The 23,099-nt window shown below is 43.2% G+C and overlaps 1 protein-coding gene across 2 annotated transcripts in view; it reads left to right on the top strand.

The window, feature by feature from the left end:
- LOC142068299 (MFS-type transporter SLC18B1-like) overlaps window positions 1-22,373 on the top strand; it is a 30,131-nt gene extending 7,758 nt beyond the window's left edge. Inside the window, exons 5-14 of one of the 2 annotated variants that reach the window (XM_048844518.2) lie at window positions 9,640-9,787; window positions 11,926-12,082; window positions 13,744-13,880; window positions 15,393-15,494; window positions 17,334-17,425; window positions 18,760-18,855; window positions 19,758-19,832; window positions 21,287-21,380; window positions 21,486-21,535; window positions 21,807-22,373. In XM_048844518.2, the coding sequence (XP_048700475.2) occupies window positions 9,640-9,787; window positions 11,926-12,082; window positions 13,744-13,880; window positions 15,393-15,494; window positions 17,334-17,425; window positions 18,760-18,855; window positions 19,758-19,832; window positions 21,287-21,380; window positions 21,486-21,535; window positions 21,807-21,873 (1,018 nt within the window). In that variant the 3' untranslated portion in view covers window positions 21,874-22,373. The remainder of the gene's footprint in view (window positions 1-9,639; window positions 9,788-11,925; window positions 12,083-13,743; window positions 13,881-15,392; window positions 15,495-17,333; window positions 17,426-18,759; window positions 18,856-19,757; window positions 19,833-21,286; window positions 21,381-21,485; window positions 21,536-21,806) is intronic. The other variant, XM_048844519.2, reaches the window with a different exon arrangement.
- Window positions 22,374-23,099: the final 726 nt, after the last annotated feature.

Raw genomic sequence — 23,099 nt, 5'->3', positions numbered from 1 at the left:
ACTGTAACAAGAGTGATCAGGTAAGGTGAGCTATTACCTCTTCTGCTGGTAATAGAGGTTGGGGTGTGGCAGGGGGTTGGGGTTCAGGGTGCGAGCTCCACCCTGGGGCCACTTACCTCGCAGCTCCCATGGAACGGGGAACTGCGGCCAATGGGAGCTTTGGGGGAGGTACTCACTGGCGAGGGCAGCATGCGGAGCCCTCTATCCCCTCTTCCCCAGGGGCTGCAGGGACGTGGTGCCGGCCGCTTCCGGGAGTGGTGCAGGGCCCGTGGCAATCCCTCGGGCCGTAGTTTGCCCATCCATGGGTTAGACGCATGCAGTGCAACAGTGAAAGACTCAGGAGTTGAAAGAGTGAAGAACTCTCACAACATTCAAAAAAAATGTGTACATGGCTGATGAATGCACTGATGCAAATGAGCATCGAGTATTAAGTCATTGTGTACGCTGATGTCAGTGGTAGGTCAATAGATGCATTTCTAGATCTTCAGGTTATAGAAGACACATTGGCTGCATCTGTGACAATCCACATCTTAGAATTAAATTCTTGTAAACTGAACCTCAAACAAATGGTTGGTTATGCATTTGATGGAGCTGCAAACTTCTCTGGAGACATAGTGGAGTACAAACTTTGCTCAGAGAAAAGTATAACCCTAATCTCTCCTATACACACTCCAACTAGCACTAGTACCAGCTGTAGAATCTTCAAGACATTTAAAAAGCCATAAATGTAATGTCTTCATTATACTTTTGCTTTAAAAAAAAAAAAGTCCAGAAAGACTGACCGTCTTGGAAAAAATAGGTACACTGGGACTGGAGTTCAAATTAGTCCAATCTGGTAATACCCGCTGGCTTTCTCATAAATGACCCCTGGCTGTTGTCTTAAAATTACTGCAACAGTTATTACTGTCTTTGGAAAGTATCTAGCAAGGTAGGACAGATCTAAGTGGCGAGGCTGGTGGACTACTTTTGCTACTATGTTCAGAGAAGACTATCACCATTCTCTCTTTTGTAAGTCTACTGTTGAAATCACTTAAAATTGACTGGGAATCTGCTACAAAAATAGTAGACCTTTGTCCAGCAGTAGAAGCTACATTTGGATCAGTCAGAGTGATACATTGAAAACATACTGGAAGAAGCAAAGACTTCAGTCCAGAAGTTGACTAATGAAGGCACTTGTATTGAATCCTTAAGTGAAGAGGACAAGATGTGTTTAAGCCAGCTGAAAAAGTATGCAGACTTGATTCTTACAAATCTACAAGAGCTACTTCTCTTCAACCTCTAAGTAGCTTTTTACAGATGACTGTCTTATAAAACACTGATAGTTGAGTGGAGTGGGGCACTTCCAGCAATGGGGCTGCCTTCTGACCTGATCACATTAGAGAATTTGAACCTAGAGTGGAATATCATAGGATGAATGAATGAAGATTTGACTTCAGCTTCTTTATCATCACTCATGGCTCGACCCAATCTTTGTGCTATGTTTCCTGGGATGAAAGAAGTAGGAATTTGTCTCTTGCTACTCCCAGTTACAACAGCTACAGCTGAATGTTCTTTTTCTTCATTGAATAGAAATTTTGTCTTCTGAAAGAAGTCACCTTCTACCTGATCGTGTGAATGAACTAATGAGCATATCAATGGAAGGACTGGACCTGTGAGAGTCCACCAAAGATGAACTTCTCAAATTCACTGCATTCATTAACAGAGTTGTGCAAACTTACAACAAGAAATCAAGAAGGATGTAGATGTAGTGCTTCATACAAGGCTTGAGTAGCCAACGTTAATTTGTGATTTTTTTTTAAACTTGAGTTAAATCTAATAAAATGGTTGTGAAATATTTTGCAATTTTTACTATGATGCCATACAGCCCACCTTTGCCCTCATGGTCTCACCCATCGTCAACCCTCACCCAACCTGTAAATTCAAACACTCCAACAGCCCCATTTCTGGGGAAAACACTATTCCTGGGGAAAACACTGGCTGTAGCCACTCTAGGCCTTAGTTCATGGAGTATGAAAACTTGACTGTTCATTCCATGGCACTTGACCAGAAGTTGTCTCAGCCTGCCAACACACGCAGTGGAGCCATCTTTGTGTCTACACACTCCCAGCAACTGGAGCCACCAAGAAGGATGAAGCGCCTTTGGAAGAACTTGTCAAGCTTGCACTTTCGCGTCATGAGCAGAGCATCTATGAGACACTGGTGGACATCTTGGCAGCCATTTTTGTCCTATCAGAGGGACTTCTCAGAAGGGAAAACAGATGTAGCCGACTCCAACTAGTGGCTGTTGCTCGTGACTCTTGCTGTAGCCACAGATTTCCCATATGTAGATTGGTGTTTCTGGAGCAGGGCCATGAGCATAGACTGGGGGGATCACATCATCATGCAGACCTGGGATGCCCAGCAGTGGCTCCAGAGCTTTCATATGAAGCAGTTGATGTTTGTGCAGCTTTGTGAACCACTTTCCCTGACCCTGCAGTGTCCGGATGCACACATGAGGGAGGCCATGCTGGTCCAGAAGCAGGTTCCTATAGTCATCTGGTAGCTGGCTATCCCTGACTGCTATAGGTCTATAGCTGTCCAGTTTTGTGTTGGCAGCAGTTTGTGAGGCAGTCAGAACTGTGATTTACTCAAAGGTTAGTGGGCATAAACAAAGTCCCTGAAATAATTGCTGGTGTTGAGAAAATGGGCTTTCCAAAGTGTGATGTGGTCATAGATGGGACTTGTGCCTTTAGTTTGTCCTCCTCGAGGAGCATTTGAATGCACAAACCACAAAGAATTCTGCTCCATCGTTGTGCAGTACGTGGCTGAACACAATGGCCAACTGATGGACTCTAATATCGGCTGTACTGGCAAAGTGTGTAATTCCAGGATTTTCCATAGATTGGGACTTTTCCTTCATGGACAATCTGGGACACTCTTCCCACCAAGTGATGTTGTTATAAATGGGTAACTGTCCCCACTGGGGGACCCTGTGTTGTACCCCCTTTTTGCCATGACATTTAAAACCGTACCTTGAGGTCAGAGGGTCTGGTAAAAGATGGCTAATTACATTCTCAGTAGCTGTAGAATGTGTAGTTGAATGTATTTGGTGGATTGTAATCCTGTTGGCGCTCTTTGCAGAGCCATTTGAATGCCAAAATTATCAAGGCCGTCTGCATTATTGTGACCTGCTGCATTCTGCATAATGTCTGTGAGGACTGAGTTGAGCCATTCCAACAGGAGTGGACTCCGGATTGCTTGACTGGTACACACAGCCAAAAAGTGCACCTGTCCTAACTGGAGCAGGATCCCTACATGCAATGGAAATCAGGGATGTTTTTTGTGCCCACATTGTGGGCTTGCACAGCCCCAAGGATGAGAGTGAATGTAAGTGCATCATAATATAAACAGTGAGCGAAATACTATCTGTTAGGAGATGGGTTCCCTTCACACATCTCACCAGGGATGGTGGTGTGATGGGTTATATCACAGAAACCCCCTTGGGGCTGCCAACTGATGTGCCAAGACTACTACTGCCCCTGCTTTCCCTGCCAGCGTGGGACTCCAGCATCCTGTCTTGCTAAGCCAGACACGCCAGTCTGCTCCAACACCGACCCAGGATCTGAACCACGTGCCCCAAAGCTACAGCCTTAACTGCAAGCAACTTAAGAAGTGTTCCTGTCTTTAACACTCAGATGCCCAATTCCCAATGGGGTCTAAACCCCCAATAAATCCATTTTACCCTGTATAAAGCTTATATTGTTTGCCCTCTATAACACTGATCGAGAGAGATGCACAGCTGCTTGTGTCCGTTCCACCTACCCCCTGGTATTAATAGATACTCGGGGTTAATTAATAAGTAAAAAGTAACTTTTTTTTAAATACAGAAAAGTAGGATTTAAGTGGTTCCAAGTAGTAACAGACAGAACAAAGTGAATTACCAAACAAAATAAAATAGAACATGCAAGTCTATGTCTAATACAGTAAGAACTCTGAATACAGATAAAGACCTCACCCTTGGAGGAATTCCAGTAAACTTTCTTTTACAGACTAGACTTTTTCTAGTCTGGGTCCAGCAACCACTCTCACCTCCTGTAGTTACTGTCCTTTGTTCCAGTTTCTTTCAGTTAGCCTCTCCACCCTCAAGGATATCTCCTTAGCCAGCTGAAGACAAAATGGAGAGGTCTCCCACAGGCTTAAATAGACTTTCTCTTGTGGGTGGAGACCCCCTCCTCTCTCCTATGCAAAGTCCAGCTCCAAGATGGAGTCTCATGGGTAAGTTTCAGAGTAACAGCCATGTTAGTCTGTCTTCGCAAAAAGAAAAGGAGTACTTGTGGCACCTTAGAGACTAACCAATTTATTTGAGCATGAGCTTTCGTGAGCTACAGCTCACTTCATCGGATGTGTGTTGAAGTGAGCTGTAGCTCACGAAAGCTCATGCTCAAATAAATTGGTTAGTCTCTAAGGTGCCACAAGTACTCCTTTTCTCATGGGCAGGTCACCTGTCCATGCATGACTCAAACTTAAAGGTGGCAGCCATGGTTCACATGCTTGCTTGAATGTCCTCAGGTAGACTTCTCATGTGGATTGGAGCCTTACAAGATTCATTGTCCTTTAAGTGTTTCTGGAGTGGGCACCTAATTTGCACATTCCTTTCTCAAGAAGCTGACCAAATGCTCTACTAAGGCTGCTTAGAAATCAAGCCAGTATTCACAACTTCAAATACAAAAATGATACATGCATACAAATAGGATTAATAGATTCAGTAGATCATAACCTTGACATAGATATGTTACAGGGCATATGTAGCATAAAACATATTCCAGTTAAGTCATTCAGTCATATATATAAAAAGCATATTTCCATGGGGTACCATCATAGGTGGTTCTTATGAATTTGAACTTATGGATGCAGTGGAATATATTGCTGTGCATTATTTATCTTTATTGTATAAAATAGACATGTGATTTAACCCACTGTTTGTGGATTGCTATCTAGGTCAGCTTTAGTAAAGATAATAAACCGTTCCCATGACTCCACATTTGTGTGGAAATAAAATCACTTTATTTTTAGACATGCATCTAGTAACTGACTACATATAAAACACTCCAAGCTCTGTTTCACTAATTCTTAGTGTCCTGTGTCCCTCTGCTCTTTAGCCCTTCTAGTGTGTGCTGCGTGCACTGGCCTGTGCTGCACCAGAGTGGAGGAGTGAACAGGGTACACTTGTCCTCTCCACGTAATGTTTATTCCTTGTGGCATGGACACCCAATCACAGAATTGTGCAATTCTCTGATATGGTGGCACTGTACCATGGTGGGGACTCATGGAATGGGGTAAAACAGGAGGGGCTGGAGTCATGGAGTTCGCTGTCATGAACACAAGCAGTCTCTCAACCAGTTATTTCTGCTGTACTCTAGTTTCCTCTCTCAAGCGCTGTTCGTGTTCCAGAAATTGCACTGCCAATCTCTCCTCACGCGGTGCAGCCTCTTTTTGCCTGACACCTGGCCATTGGTATTGAAGTTGCTGGCTGGCCTTATTCAGGATCTCCATCATTCTTTATGTACCTGTTTTATTGACAGATAGGAGTGTGCCCCCTCCACAAGGCTCATGGTTGGCTATGGTAGCCCTGCAGGGGTGGAAGGGCATGCCAAGCCTAATGAAAGAACACATTATTGTCAGAGTATTTATTTAAAAAAAAAAGTAAGTTTTTGACTTCATCTGTAGCATCTGGAATCTCAAGATCAAAAACTGATACTCTGGTTTATTATATTTAGATAACGTTAAGGTCTCAGACACTACTGAGAGTTGAGCAGAGCAGAAAGCAGTCACATGTTATGGTAAAGTCCAATTTACAAGATCAATTTAAATTATAAAATTACAGACCATTTTCCCCTTATGGGTGTCGGGGAGGAGACCACTTACCATGGATTACTCTGCTTGTTTTTGCAATTCTCTTAGGCTGTCTACTTTTAGGAGGACATAACACTTCTGGCAATTCCTGAATGTCAAAGGGATCTTGTGTTCCAAGGTACTGGAGGCAAGCCAGCTGTGTATGCTAAAGAGCTTTTAGGCTTATGGTCACTGACCAGCAATCTACAAGAGGAGGGGGCTAGTGACCTACAGAGGAGCCCTAATTAATAACCTTTCCCCTGAAATGTGACCACCCAATTGGAGTTCCTGCTTCAGGAAAGTTTGCAAATGGGATTGAGTGAAAATTCATGAGCAAATAAACCGGATGCTGTTATCTTGCAGATGTATTACAGCCCACCCAGAAAGCACCCTGCATTCAGGCAGTGACCCTGGTGCAAGCTTGGATTTACAATACAACCCCTATGGACTACATACTGGATGACTTGGACTCCTAATACAGCATCCATGGAGCGTATAGACACCCCAGGACAGGACAGACTTATAATAGGATATACATCACTTAAATAACATCCCCTTTCCCCTGGGATCGTACTTATGTAACAAGGGACTTCAAAGCGTCCCCCTCTCCTCCAACTCATAATATGGCACCCATGGATGACATACAACTCCCCCAGCATATTTCAGAGTATTAATAAGGCTCTGGGAGGGAGTTTGGGGGCGGGTGTGGGAGGAGAGAGAGGGGTGCAGGCTCTGGGAGGGTGTTTGGGGGCTGCGGGGTGTATGTGGGGAAGGGGGTGCAGGCTCTGGGAGAGGGTCGGGGGGTGCGGTGCTTAGCTGGGGCTCCAAGGCAGGGCAGGCTGCCGCCCCCCAGGTACCGTCCCCGCAGCTTCCCATTGGCTGCGGGGGCAGCACGAGGAGGCACAGCCCCACCCTGGGGCAGCAGGGAGGAGCTGGCAGCCACGTGGAGTGAGCAGGCAGGAAGCCGCTCAGCTCCGCTGTACTTCCAGTGATGGGTGGGGCCCCAGGGCATTTTAAATCGCCCAGGGGACATGGGTGGGGGGCTGGGGGAGCACCGGGGGTGGCATGTGGGGCCAAGGGAGAGACCTGGCGCCAAAATTGCTGGAGCCCCGTGGGCCACATTGGGGAGGTTCTTGGGCCGCAGATGGCCCTCGGGCTGGGAGTTTGAGACCCCTGGTTCTGGCAGGCCTTCCATCATTAGTTGATACAGTATATGCTGCTACCCCTGGCTTGTAATAATAATTTTTACTAGGGCATAAGCTGAAAATCTATCCTATCCGTATATTAATAACAAACATGGGGTCAGAAACTTACCAGGCTCTGGCACTACTGCCTTCTCTGCATTTGCTGCTGCGGGCTGTTCCTCTGGGCTGTCCTCAAACAGCATCTCTGAATGTGCTGTGTCTGCTCTGGGAGCAAAGCCTCTTCAGAGACCATTGTAAGTACCAGAGAGTCACTGCCTGAGCTTAATACAGTGGCTGCTGGCTCTCCTTTGATGCTGCCTGAGACTTGGGGGTTGTACGGATTGTCAGGTACCACCATGGGCTCATAGAAGAGGCAGGGAGTTCCCAGAGGTGCGGCTGTCATCTCTGACTTTGCTGTAGTTGGTCTTGAGCTGATTGATTCTCTCTCTGCATTGACCAGCAGCTGGGGGCTCCCCAACACCACACACTTCCTCAACATTTCCTGGTACACATGATCATTTCTGGTACTCTTGATGAAGTCAGACATCTTGTTCATCTCACACCAGAAATTAACCAGAATCTGACTGTGTTCCTGAGGCCACCTAGCAGTGCACGTGGTGTGGGGCTTGTTGTGATAATTGGGCCTACAAATTTACCCTAATTGTGAGTTTGAACTGTAAAAAGTGAGTGTAAATTCATGTGATGTCACAGTAACCTATTCTAACAATGTTGTAACGAGTGCAAGAGAACCAGTCAAAGGAGCTCTAGTAGCCTAAACCACAGAGGCCCCACTGATATAATTCAAAGACTGTTGAAACTGTGCTTGGCTTATGAACGGGAGATGTGAAGTTAATATACCAAAATTCAGATATTAGGACTAATTGGTGAACAAAATAATAAGGGTAGAGGCTATTCTGCCCATCACTCCCTTTTTGGGGTCCTTAATTTTGTGTGTGTGTGTGGGGAAAGTCTGAAACAACAAAAATACAGACAAACTACTGCAGTGAGCTTCACCATCATAGCTGTTCCTCCTCCCCCATCATTTTCTGGGGCGCTTGGCCTTCCTGATCCTAAGAGGTGTCCTGACTAGAATGGGCCTGAGAGAGAGGGACCCAGTTGACATCGCCACCCCTGCCAGCTCCAGCTGAATCCCAAACACCACCTGGGATGATCTTTGATACCATCGAAGAGACTGTCAAACAAGGGGCCTTTTTCTTCTAAAATTGGACTTCAGCAACAACATTGAGCTGAGATGGGCTGGAGATTTCCTCACTGCTGCAGTTGAAGTCCAATTTTAGAAGAAAAAGGCCCCTTGTTTGATAGTCTCTTCGATGGTATGACTGTCCTTTTGGGGAAAAGAGAAGAAGTTAGGTGAGAAGGTTTGGAGATTTCCTAACTTTTTCTCTTTCCCCCCCCCCCAAAAGGACGGTTATTACTGTCTTTAATACCGTCAAAGAGACTCAAACAACATGGGGTTTATTTTTCTTCTAAAAACTCTCTGCAGGGAAAGAGGACAAGGGATGTTTAAATGAAATCCTTATTTAATATTTTACATTTCAGGTGCTTTAACTGTTTTTTAACTTTTTTGTATCTTTAACAAAAGGTTAAAAGGATATTTAATGATGTGTTTGCTATGGTGCTAAGGAGGGTGAAGTCTCTGTATCTCAAGTCCCACACCTTGTTTTATGCTATTTAATGTTAAATAGTGACTGGGTTATGCTAAAACCTTTGGCTGATTTATTCCATGTATATTAATACAACCAACTGCTTCTTGGTGCTGGGCATAGTGAACACAGGAGATGGTTGAACCCAGTTCAACGGTCAGCATGGAAAGGAAGGATTGCTTCCAAGGCCTGGGAACTGAGTGGTAGTTTTGGACACGAAGGTCTGAGAAACACATGCCCAGAGGATTGTGGTACAGTGGTGACAGACTCCTTGGCCACAAGTCTAGGGACCCAGGATTGAGCTGCATCCATGCTGCAAAAAGACAGGGCTTGGACCTCAATCACAGCAGGGCTTGGGCTAACTCTCACCCCACCCCACCACACACAGTCCCACTTGGTGGGTCCTAAGACCCAGGTCCTGAGAGCTTACTGACTCAAGTCAGAATATTTTTGTGTGGATGGTAGAGAAGAATGGGGTAAGGCTCAAGCCTGGGTCTGAGGCTGGGTTTATAATGCAGTGTTAGGCATAACCAGAGATATTGGAGCTTCAAATATATACTGGTCATAAGCAGATACAAAAAAGCTGGAGTCCCTAAGCAAGGTCCAGAGGCAGCACCTTCCACAGCAACTGGGAGTGAAAGTGATGAGCTTCTTACCAGGACTTTGGATCTGGTCTCTGATGTGAAGAGAGCCTACATTGGCTGCTTGATGTCTAAACTTTTCAGGTTCTTTCTTTATATGATGATATACATATGTGATAGGTAGGTAAAAGAGATTCCCATTTGACAGAGGGCAAGTGACTTGCCCTGTGCTTTGACCACTGGACCATGCTGTCTCTAGAAGAAGTTTACCTTACAGTTGTATTTTAAGGATTTTGGTTTTTATTTTGCTAAATTTCATTTGTTGCCTTGTTCTTTCAGTCTGTTGGACAGAGCACCTGATGGGCCAGTATTCATTGGTTTGTGTTTTCTGGTTAGAGCGATGGATGCCGTGGGCTTTGCTGCAGCAGCGACAGCTTCATTTTCTGTTCTTGCAAAGGCTTTTCCCAATAACATAGCTACAGTAATGGTATGTACAGAACTACGCATTATGGAAGAACGTCCAGAATTTAAAAGTGTTTTAATGACTCTCCTACATCTTTATGCATTTTGCACTGTAACCATACAGCTGGTGTCAAGGGTCTACCATATGCTCCTCCAGCTTAAAAAAAACCCAAACAACCCCCCAAACAAAAATCTCTCATTTAACTTAAAATGCTATATGCCTGAAGGAATAAACATGCTTCAGGTGCAACACAAGTGATGCAGGTCCTGGAACAATGGAAGGAATGAGGATGGAAAACTGAGCTCATTCAGTAACTTATGCAGGAGTGTTAGAAAATAAAAGTCGTCATGACTTTCTGAGGATTAGTTGAGGAGGGATTTTTAATATATTCTTCTTGTGATCCATTTGCCAGTGTTGTTTGAAACATGGGTAGGATACTTACAGACAACGTACAACTCAAAAGCTTTTGAGATTAAGTGGTGCATTTTTAGTCTTCATAAAAACTGAATTCCGTATGGCATATGACCTAACCCGACAAAGGGAAATGGCCTGGCTTATCATTTGACAAGATCAAATCTTCTATTTCCCTATCCAAGGCCTTAGGTCATGAAGGTACTTAAAGATGGACTTGTTGAACTAGGGCCTCTGGCACCTGTCAGTCTTGTTCCTCCATGAGAGATAACAGAGAATGGCATATGTGATGTCTGTGAAAAATAACTAGAATCATCGTTTCCTGTGTTAGCAGCTAGACTCACAGAAGTAGACTGCCACACAGACACTACAGCATTGTGGCTCACTTATTTAAACAAATTCAACTACCTGAAAGGAGGTTCCAAAGAGGATGGATCTAGACTGTTCTCAGTGGTAGCTGATGACAGAACAAGGAATAATGGTCTCAAGTTGCAGTGGGGGAGGTTTAGGTTGGATATTAGAAAAAACTTTTTCACTAGGACGGTGGTGAAACACTGGAATGTGTTACCTTGGGAGGTGGTGGAATCTCCTTCCTTAGATGTTTTTAAGGTCAGGCTTGACAAAGCCGTGGCTGGGATGATTTAGTTGGGGATTGGTCCTACTTTGAGCAGGGGGTTGGACTAGTTGACCTCCTGAGGTCCCTTCCAACCCTGATATTCTATGAAATTAACTCAAAAGAGAACAAGGGGAGACTTAAGTCTGGTATACATTTAAATTTTATCAGGATTTTAATTATGGGCAGCTTCCTGCCTGCTCGATCCACGTGGCTTTTTTACATCAAAAATAGGTATACTGGTAAAACCCCTCGTGTGGATACAGGTATACTAGTGTAAAGGTGATTTCTACCAGTGTAATTATTCTTCTTCCTGCAAAGGAATAATTATACTGGTGAAAGCACTACCCATATAGTGCAAGCAGTACATCTTTCTAGTGTAGACATGCCCTTATGTGAGCTTTCTTGTCACTGTTCTATCACTTCCCAGTGGATATTATGGCTAAATACTCTTTTTCAGGAAAATTTATTGGTCTAGATATAAGCTGATCAAATAATGTAACGTATGTTGGCAATGGGGACTAATGGTACTACAACAGGAGGAGATGAAGTCCATGTAGGCCCTCTTCATACTGTTCTTTGAGGTCACATCCGATAAAAGAATCCAAACTTAATGGGTCAAACATATCTCTGTTGTAACTTGATGGACTTCCTTAGATAGTTGCAGGGGCTAAACTTGACCAATTGTATGTAGGTAGAAAAGTTATTTAACTTAAGGCATCTTTCACCCAAGCCCCAAAGAGGTGACTTAATGATGATTCATTGCAATATGCTTACTAAGTTCTCCCCTTCAGGTTCTAATGTAATTTTGTATTTGGGAAGTGTAGTCACTTCATTGCTGGCATCCCTGCAGATGTACTGGGTATATGGAACTTCACAGGAACTGGGGACATTAGGCGGCATGTGAGTGGCTAAGACTGAAAAAGTAAGAAGAACACTTGGTCTTCCTCTTAAAAGCTCACTTAGCTTTTATCCAGACAATTTTTCAGACTCCCTTTGCTGTACTTGCATGTAAAGATTTTTGTTTATGGCTATGATTTGTTCTAGCTCTTGATCAATGACAGAGCCTAGCTTCTATCTACTAACCTTTGTTCTCTCTCTCTCTCCTTCTCCCCCTTCTTCCCCACCCCCTCCTTAGGGCAGCCTTGAAATTTTTACAGGGCTTGGATTAGTGCTGGGCCCACCTGTAGGTGGTTTTTTGTATCAGTCCTTTGGCTATGAAATCCCTTTCATAGTGCTAGGATGCTTAGTGCTGATCCTGGTGCCTCTGAACATGTACCTCTTACCAAAATACGGTAGGCTCTTTTCCTTCCTCTTCCTTTGGTCAATATTTCAAATTTGAGATGGATGGATAGATACATACTCTACATACATGAGGAATTAAAGGGTTTTACTAGCTATCCTTATGAGATCCCTGGAGCTTGTTGAAGCACAAGACCTCTGTGGCAAAACTGCAACTGATTTTAATGGTGCAGGATCAGGTCCTTGTTGAACATAACTAAAAATCATGAATGCACATGGCTTGGAATGAATCTCCTTTCTTGTGTCCATCCCCGTAAATACTAGCTTTCTCTGTTGCATTGAACCGAAGTGAGATTTTTCTACATGATGTCTCTCTTTGGGACTTTTAAACAATAAGTTGTCTTAGGGTACGTCTACACTGAAAAACAAACGCCACAGTGGCGAGTCTCAGAGCCTGGATCAACTGACTTGGGCTCATGCTACTGGGCTAAAAATAGCAGTGTAGATGTTCCCGCTTAGATTGGAGCCTGGGCTCTGAAACCCATGGAGGGTCTCAGAGTCCCCACTCCTGCCTGAGCAGGAACGTCTACACTGCTATTTTTAGCCTAGTAGCACAAGTTCAAGTAGTTGACCAAGCCTCTGAGACTTGCCATTGTGGGTCTTTTTTGCAGCATAGATATACCCTTTGCCTCACCATGCTACTGAGCAAGTTGGAGGCTTACAGTACCGAGGACAAAGGGATTCCTATGTATTGCATTCCACGATGCAAGATACATTGCACATGTGGAAGAGAATCCAGCTGCATGCATGTTGTGATTGCATTTCATTAGATCAAGTTTGGATGGCCTAGTTTTGGGGAGAAAAAGGTAGCTGGGAGGGATCAGTCGATGTAGCATAAACAGCCTATGTTAAGATCGTCGTCATATTGCTGGAGGATGAAACAAATGGAAGAGTACAGGTGTGATAACATTGGAGGATAAGAGGAACTGCATAGCTAAAGACTCTAATCTTTTTAGAAAGCCCCAAAGGGGGAGGATGGCAACTATGACAAATCACAGGAGAGGAAGCACCACCTATATATATGAGTCTGTATTCTGCTAACTACTGTTAGATGAAATACACCGGTTAACCATTTGTCTGACTTCGGAAGATGCTTATAGCTTGGATATAAATACTCTGAATTATGCAACTTTGGAATTTTGCAGTGTGGAAGTCCATTGTACAAAGAGCAATAGGCTCTGATCTTGTAGACTATAATGCATGTGAGTAGCAGTCTCATTGTACGCACAATGAGACCATACACATATTGAAGTGTATGCAGGATCAGGCCCATGGAGCATAATTTAGAAATATAAAACATCGCAATGGCACCTGAAAAGTGGTTGTATTTCTTATATTTGTCTATTCTATCATCTTAGTCACTCAATAAGCACTTGTCCAATTACTTCATTCTAAATTGAAAGTGTTAAGTAGGAAAATTTAAGTTCCGATTGCTTTCTTCATTTGTCTAGTTTCCAAGCTGGAGGCTAAAAAAAAAATTCTGGTCTTGTAACAATGTCCCAGGATGACCTGTAACATTCTAAATTTTGCTTCAATTTGTTTATGAGAGGACTACCTTCAAAGCAGTGGGAGAGGGAGAATACTGAATCTCAGAAGCAAGAAAGTGGGTTATAAGCATATCAAATAACAGTTTCTTTTCTTTTTTAAACAACAGATGCAATCGCTACCAAGGACTCGTTCTGGATGCTCATTACTCTGCCAAAAGTTGTACTTCTCTGTTTTACTATATTTTCACTAAGTGCATGTTTAGGCTTTCTGGATCCCACTATGTCACTGTTTGTTTCAGAGAAGGTGAGTCATCTTAATGTGTAAGAGATGGGTTAATGACTTCAGCAGTATGGAGTACTTTAATCCAAATATTTTAAAATCAATGTTATAATAAATCCTATTCTATCAAATGTGCTTATTGTCCGTGTTATCTGAGCCTGATATTGTATTGCTGATTCTTACCCGTTTCCTGTCTCTGGCTAGGTATGTACAGATAATGCATGTGAATGTCAGGGGGTTCACTTGCATTTGTTTGGGTAAGAAGAGTATTTTCAGACTTTGCAATAGCTGCCATTCTGGAATATTTGAACTGACTGAACTCCTTAAATATAAATTTATGAATTGTTGATGGCATTGTAGCATTGGCCTATAAAACTAGGGAAAATCAAATGGCAAGTGAACAAAACTCTACGACATTCTAACTTACTTAAGAATGGCCATACTGGGTCAGACCAAAGGTCCATCTAGTCCAGTATCCTGTCTTCCGACGGTGGTCAATGTCAGCTGCCCCAGAGGGAATGAACAGAACAGGTAATCATCAAGTGATCCACACCCTGTCACCCATTCCCAGCTTCTGGCAAACAGAGCCTAGGGACACCATCCCTGCCTATCCTGGCTAATAGCCATTGATGGACCTATCCTCCATGAACTTATCTAGTTCTTTTTTGAACCCTGTTATAGTCTTGGCCTTCACAACATCCACACAACGTACTGTCAACCTGTGGAACTCTTTGCCAGAGAAGAAATACTTCCTTTTGTTCGTTTTAAACCTGCTGCCCGTTAATTTCATTTGATGACCTCTAGTTCTTGTGTTATTTACTCCTTCTCATAACACTTCCTTATTTACTTTCTCCATACCAGTCATGATATCCCCCTCCCCCTTAGTCATCTCTTTTCCAAGATGAAAAATCCCAGTCTTATTACTTTCTCCTCATATGGAAGCCATTCCGTACCCCTCATCATTTTTGTTGCCCTCAGAATGCTTCTCATTCTGTGGTTGCAGCTACAGGGAGATGCCTTTCCTCTCTTTTCCCCGTTCACTGTGCTGAATATCTTTTCGTCTGACTTTTTAGAAAAATCAAATCTTTGGCTTTTAAACGGCGGGGAAAAAAGTATTTTCAAGGCAAGTCATGCTGTAAAATAAATGCACCAAATAGGAAGCTATAAATACTATAGTATTCTACTAACTGTTAACAAAACTAAAAATTGAAGGTGTAAATGCAAGAATTACTTAATACCAATCTCTGAGATTTAGACTTCAAACAGCCTAGATTAAGTGTCAGCATTCTGGATTGGGGGCAAATCTGTTTCCTTTTGAGATTAGACTTGAACTGTGTATATCAGTGGAGTGATGGAACCTGATGAACTGAAGATATTTGGGATAGGGGAGGGAATTGAAAATCTACAGCTGATATCCAAGTATTGAAAAATACAAAATAGGAAAAAGAATGATGACTTCAGCCACTTAACTTAAAATGTGATGATAATGGAATACTTTGCTAATTCCATGCTTTTTGTAAAAATTTTATTTTATAGCTCAAATTACCAACTGGTTATGTGGGGTTAGTATTCCTAGGTTTGGGACTCTCCTACGCCCTGTCTTCACCATTGCTTGGGTTTCTAAGTGATAAAATGCCGGTAAGTACAATCTCTAATTGCTTGTATGGTGTCCTATGTCCATGGCTAATTTAAATATGCAAAGTAAAAAAAAAAACAGAGATGTCTCTATTCTGAAGTCCTAGACCCAGACCCCCATTCTGCACAGGGCCTTCACACCTGCACTGAATCCCATTTTCCTCAAGTCAATGGAACTTTAAAAGGGCTCACCTGCATGGATCCCTTTGCAGGCTTGGGTGCTATAATAAATCCATACACTTGTCCATCATGTTTACTGTATGTATGTTGTAGCTGGTATAGAGCAGGATTTTAGGTGGGTGAATACCTCTGACTCACTATTTCAAGTAGAGCTGGTGGCAGGAGATTATGGGGCAGTGAACAAACTATCATGACATTGTCTTTTTCCTCTCAGAAAAATGTTTTGGCCCACTGTATCTTCACATTCTTAGTAACAGTCTCACTGTATGAATATATTTCAAATGAGCTCAGGATATGTGCACGGTGTAGGACAGGGGTAGCCAATCTGTGGCTCTGGAGCCACATGCAGCTCTTCAGAAGTTTAATATGCGGCTCCTTGTATAGGCACCGACTCTGGGGTTGGAGCTACAGGCGCGAACTTTTCAATGTGCCGAGGGATGCTCACTGCTCAAACCCTGGCTCTGCCCCCACTCCACCCCTTCCCACCCCCTCCCCGGAGCCTGCAGTGGCTGTGCTCCTCCTCCCCCGAGCCTCCTGCACTCCACAAAACAGCTGATCAGGGGGTGCGGGGAGGGAAGGGGGAGGTGCTGGTGGGTGGGAGGCGCTGGGACCGGGGTGTGGGAGCTGATGGTGGTCTGCTGACGTATTACTGTGGCTCTTTGGCAATGTACATTGGTAAATTCGGCTCCTTCTCAGGCTCAGGTTGGCCACCCCTGGTGTAGGAGATTTTGGTGACACAGCCTTTTACCTTTGGAGATCCTTATCCAGGCCTTACCTGATCACAAGTGAAAATGTGTCCACTGTTTTTTGATATAGTGCAGATCACTTTTTTACTACTTTTGGCTGTCGCTAATTGGCTGAGGAAAATAGGAAAAGCAGAAGCATTGTATGCCCAAAATGAGGGTGCATTGTCAACTTTCACTTGACAGTAGTGAGAGCCATTAATCTCACATCAGCATCACATGTACACTTTTACTTGTTTTGTTTCATTTATGCTGCAGAAAAGTAGGACTTGAATCATTCTGCTTGTGGAACCCAAGCTTTGGGCCCCTGGTAGCAGAGTCTGCTTGGAATGGGGGCCCAGTGGCTTGAGGTGCCCTCACCTCCTGAAAGCCTCCTGATACTATCTGCATAGTATGGAGCAATTGCCAGGGAGTGGGCATGACCTAGGAAGTGTACTGATCACTGCTTCTCCCATGCTTCTCCTTCTGGCAGAGGTCCCGTGGAGCCCCAGTTATAATGTAAAACAGCTTTCCCCAGTGGCCACTTCTAACAGCTGATTTTAGGGGGTCTGAGGTAGTCAAGCTAAACTCTAAATTCCCCTCTGGTACCTGTCATAACTACAGCATGTTCTTACACTGGGAATAGGCAATACTGTGGCACCATAACTAATGTTGAGTTTAATGACCTGTCCTGTGATATGGGGGAGAGAATATTAATTTCCCCCAGACAATTATTCTAAATCCCTCTCTCCACTTCACCGTGTGAGGTATGAGCTGCTTCTGAAGGAAGGGAAATGCATCTGAATGAGTCTCAAGTATCTTCCTTTCTCTGGTGGGCCAGAAGCACCTTAACCAAATTATTTTTGCGTATGTGCTAGCTTAACAGATAAGAGTTTGGTTGAGTTTGGATTTCTTTAGACCTTTGATTTCTCTTTCACAGCACCTAAGGAAATGGTTGTTGGTCTTTGGGGGCTTACTGACAGCACTGTCCTTTTTCCTGTTAGGACCTGCTCCCATCTTGCACATTGAAAGGTACAGTTTACCGCCTTTTATCTCTATCTAATACTTGTTAACTGAGCCTCTTCAGAGTTGTATCTGCTCACTTTAGTCTGTGTGTGGGGTGGAGAATAATAAAGTTTAGTTTTCTTATTACTGGTAAGTTCTCCAGGACCAACATAGCTGTGGGAGAGCAAAGTGATTTATTTTGTGGCTTATGCACCTTAAGAACTAACTATGGCTATGCCTTCATTGGGGGGAGAGAATCCCACTGAGAGAGCCATCTTGATGTAATATCCAAGGGGAGACAGGTAATGTGTTTTTTGACCTCAGTGTAGCTAGGTGGGGTATAGGCTATAGCCTGCATTTGGTATTTACCTCAACTAGCTACACTGAGGTAAAAAAACTACAGTGCCTGTCTCTCCCTGGATATTTGACATTTGAAATGCCTCTCAATGGAAAATCATTGGCAAAAAAATGTGAAGACCATCTGCATTCTTTTTGTAAAGCCACCTGTCCTAGCCCTCTTATCTGCAAATGACATACTCTGTTACATCTGTGAAACAACACTGATGGCCAGGGTTGCTAAGATGTAGAGCCTTTTTTCCCTAACTTTTGAAGAAGAACATAACCAATTTCAAACATTTGTGGGCGGAGGGGTGAATGGAGGAAAAATCTCAGGAAACTAGCTTGGGGCTTGTTGCCACTTACCGGGCGATTGATACGTGGCAGTCGATCCACTGGGTTTTCGATTTAGCGGGTCTAGTGAAGACCCACTAAATTGACCACTGATCGCTCTCCCGTCGACTCCGGTACTCCATCAGAGTGAGAAGCATAAGGTAAGTCGACAGGAGAGTTTCTCCTGTCGACCGAGCATGGTGTAGACACCACAATAAGTAGGTTATTCATGTAGCTGGAGTTGTGTAACTTAGGTTGACTTAACTCCATAGTGTAGACCTGCCCTTATAAGGTTTTTTCCCCTCCTCTATAATTACACTGGTGTAACTTGAATTTAACAATCCCAGAATGAATTTGCAGGGTCAGCCGTTGGTAAAACCATTCTGTGTTTATAAACTGAACTTCTTGCATAAGGAAATCATTGATGCAATGAACATGGAATCACAGAATTCTTTATTTTTCACAAAGTCCATTTTTCAGACTGGAGCTGCACTCTTAAGAAATCTCTTCTGTCAAAATATGTAGAACAATTTACTAGGTAATTTTAAAATGAATATTACAGCTAATGATGCTTTGAAGGGAAAACTAGTCTCTTTGAATCATGGAGAGCTGGTGTAACAGTCCTAAATAATGAAAATAAGGCTTTATTTGAAAGGAATGGTATAAAATTTCTTTAAATGCTTATTTTGCAGCAAACTCTGGATGTTTGTCCTAATGCTGATTTTGACTGGCTTTTCCCTTGGGATGTCTGCTATCCCACTGTTCCCTGAGATGCTCCATTGTATTTAGTAAGTAATCCTGTCCATCACAACTTTAATTATTACTACGACTGGAAGCTGTTCAAACAATTTTCAACCGCCATTTCATTCTCTGAGTGGGAGAAAGTAATTAATTGTTGGTCTGAGCCTGAGACGTTGGGTAAAACTTTCAAAAGAGCCTAAGTCACTTTTTCAAGTGTCTTTCTTTAAAAAAAAAAAAAAAAAAAAAAAGAGGAGGAGAGATCTGGGGTTCTATATCACTTAAGCACTTTTGATTTTTACATATTGGTAAGGGGGTGTAATGGCCTCATTAGAGTCATAGGGTCCAGGTGGTTTTGGTGGTTTGCATAGCAGGCCACAAGACTGATGTGTATATATTTATTAAAGGGACTTTTAGTTCAGGTCATTGGAAGGGTTAATATCCAGCAAATATCATTAGCTCTCTGGGAGACCCCACAGCAACAATTCTATCCGCAGGAGTCAGGATTACTTAAAATACAGTTTCCCGTCTCTCATGCTGCTTGGCCATAGTGGGTTGAGGTCCTCTTGGTTCCATGTTTAGCCAAAATGCATTTCTCCTTAGAACCAAGGGCTTTCCTCTTTTTCAGACCCATCTGTCAGCTTTCCTTCTCCTGTGCCCCACAAGACTCACTGTGTATGACATGGAAATCCAGTTATCACACTGCCAATGGGGATGACACTGTTGTGCTGGAAATTCCACGTAGCATTGTCCTTACCTTCCTTCTCCCAGGGAGGTGGTGCCAGATGGCTTAATAGGCAAGATATGGGGCAGAAAGCTGTGGATCCTCCTTGGAGAGAGGCTTCTCTGTGCTGGATGCACTTGTGTTCACGTTAATGTATTTTCCAGTCATGGAGCACTTTAAAAGGCAAGTCGTGTGCCTAGTGGAAATAACCTGTCTGTCTTTCTCCAGTGAGAATGGATTCGAGGAGGGGTTAAGTGTGTTAGGACTGGTGTCTGGGCTCTTCAGTGCAATGTGGTCACTTGGGTAGGTACACAGTCACTGTCTATAAACTTCTTGTATTTTGGTCATAAAGTTGTTGGGCTGCTTAAATGTGTAAAAAGGCCTGCTTGCCCTGTAGTGCCCCCTGCTGGCCAAATATGGCTCTTCAATGTCCTGCCTCAGTTTCCTCAGCTCTCAGGGCCCCCTCAGAATGCCACACGTTTGGGTAGCATTTACCAGGATTTTAGTCTGCCCCACTTTATCATCCGTATTGGCAGCTGATGGGATTCTGTCTTCTGAGTGACTGAAATGCTCGCTATCCTGCTTAGTGCTGGACCGTTGAGAACAATGCTGGGAGTTCATCAACAGCCTGGTGGACATAGTACAGATACGTGCAGTTCATGGTCACCCACACCAGTTCTCTCCTGTTACTAAATATGTCTTTAAGTTGTGTACATTGAAGCAGCTTTTTGAAACGGTCTCTACTTCACAGTTCTAATAAGGGCATCACAGCATGGGTGGGTTATAAACCCCTGACAATAACTAGGCCGCTGGTGTTTTGTGACGAATGTTGGCTACACAAATGATAACTGTTTCAGTGCTAGAGTGTACTTCCCCCATCTGTTTGTATCTATCTGTCGTGTCAGCTTACGCTTAAATTTGAAGCTGTTAGCAGTGGCATTGCGGCCACTTCGTATAGTGGGGGTGTTGAGAACCATTGAACAAAACTGTAAAACCTGTATAAGATGGAAACCACTTCAAGCCAGGGGGTGCTGCTGCACCACCAGCGCTCCTAGTTCCAGCACCCCTGGGTCTTTGGTGCAGAGACCATCTATGAAGGGGGCCTAACACAGTGGGTCTGGATCTCTAGGGACTGCATCAATACAAATAATAAAAAATATTAATGTATCAACTCAATCTTGGACAGTGAAACTATACTGAGTTACCTCCCTCTCTGTTTTCCATTAACTTCACAAGAAGTGAAGTCAATTGTAAACAGACAGTAACGTTGTGCGACTGCATGAGAATGACACTGCACCGTACTTTCAGTACTGTACTAGTCACATTGAAGTCAGTGACCCGGGTAAGATGCTCAGCACCCCAGAAAACTGGGCACCTGTATAAATAGGTTAATTTTAAACACAAGGCCCCACTCCTGCATTAAGTTCTAGCACAAGCCTCTGCACGGTCCCATTGAAATCAGCGGGGCTCTGCATGAGCTCAGGAGTCAATGGGTCCCAAGTTTGAAAACAGAGGCTTGTTTTTATTTTGAGTGGCTTTTTTTCCCGTCCACTAAATCTGAGTTTGGTGCATGGACTACAGTGACAGAGGCCCTGTGTCAATTACCTCTTGTGCTGTACTGGGGCAACCCTGTGCCATCTGTACATTAGCTATAGATCTGAAACCTCTTGTCTCAACATATTGTAATAAAAACTCTTACCTGTGACCTTTGTAATCTGTTCTTTGAGGTACCCATACTTCTTCTCTGATGTATTTAGAGCTTTTGTAGGACCAACATTAGGTGGATTCCTAAATGAGAGGCTGGGGTTTGAATGGGCTGCCGCCATACAAGGAGGATGGGCGTTACTAAATGTAAGTAAAGCTAGTATTCTTGCTTGTTGCTTTTATTGCAGACTGCAACTGTAAAATATAACACAAATATTACAACTGTAATAATTGGTGGCCCTTTCTTTAAAGGGACTAGCTATTGGAATATTCTATATCGTAGAGGCCTCACGAAAAGGAAGGTACTGTGGGACTTTTACATCCATTTCAAACCAGTTTTAAAAGGTTTTCATTAAGGAAAATATAGATTCCCGCCCCCCACACCATACTTCTGTTTCTTCACACAATCAGCCTAGTAATGAAAGAGACTTTAAACATTTCTGGGGGCACAGAATGCACTTCCATTTGTTTTGGGTTTTTTGTTTGTTTAAATAATGCTAGCATTATGTATGCAAAAGTATCCAGAAGCTCTGTCAAACTGTTTCCTTTTTCCTTCCTTGCCTTCTTGAACAGATCCAATTTGCAGACCCCTCTGGGCACAAATGAAGAAAGCGTTCACCTATTGGCTAGTGAGACATAGCCAGGAATACTTCTGGATCAGCATTTTTTTTTTTTTTTTTAAGTTGACTTAGTGGACTTAACACCCAAACACATTGTTGCATAATTCTAGAGCTGGGAGAGCCACTTCCCATAATTATTTGTAATTGCAACATATTGCCACATTGCTGTTCTGATGCTCTATTTAAATACTGCATGCCTTTCTTTTGGATGTTCCTGCTGTGGATTGGTTAAACTGGTAAATCAGATGTCAGCCTGCTTCTGTGTTCACAGTACAGTGCACTGAAGAGAGATTTTTACACAATGTGAAAGAACTATGTTTCAGAGTGTTCTGTTCCTGTACTTGAATCTGCTAGGGACAAACCCAGACAGTCTGTCACTACCATGTTTTATTGTAATGTGCGTTTTCCTTTTTCTAAAAGGAAGTTAATGGTTAAAATATATCTGATAACATTAGATGTTCAAAGAGAATGTGAAACAGTGAGCATAATGCTCTGTTAAATAAAACCAGGTAACTTCTTATTTCTAAATTCAGTGAATTTCTGTAGCCAAATGAGATTACAAGTGAGGATGGAAAGGAAGTCAGCCATCTCCCATGTCCTCCTATTAAACATAGGAGTGGGAAGAAAAGGCAAATCTTGGGGAATGGGAGAGCTGAATTTATATGCTAGGTCATATTCAGTAAGTACAGCATTGCACCTGTTTAGACCAGGACTGAATTTGACCCATGATGGAAAGGGAATTGGGTCAAATTAGTCTGCATTTCTATTGGGTGTGTAGCCCATAGGGCTAGCTTTAGCATTTATTTTATTCAGCAATAATGTAAGGAAACTACAGGCCTGTATCCTATAAAACATTGGCTTCAGCAGTTAGCTTAAGGCTTTAGGTCTATGAAATTAAGCCATTTATCTGTGCAAGTGGTCACCCCTAAGTTTTGGGGAACTGAGAATAGTGTATAAGGGGGAAGTTTGTCAATAATGACACCAGCCAACCACAGGAACATGAGCTAACATCAGCTTGTGGATATCTTAGGATGGGAACATCCACAGATGTCTGAACACAAGGGTGCCATGGCAATGAATTGATGTATATGATGAGTTGAGATCATTAATATACTAACCTACAGGAGAAGGGCAGCCCAACATTAGTAGGGTGAGGAGATACAAATAAGGAAGAGGGGAGAAACATCTGCTGAATATGCATGAGATATAGTGGTATCAGCTAACATAAAAGTATCCCAGTCTGTGG

Source organism: Caretta caretta, chromosome 3, assembly GCF_965140235.1.
Source record: "Caretta caretta isolate rCarCar2 chromosome 3, rCarCar1.hap1, whole genome shotgun sequence".
NCBI lineage: Eukaryota > Metazoa > Chordata > Testudines > Cheloniidae > Caretta > Caretta caretta.
The sequence above is the reverse complement of the archived record's forward strand: the minus strand, read 5'-3'. Positions and strand labels throughout refer to the sequence as shown.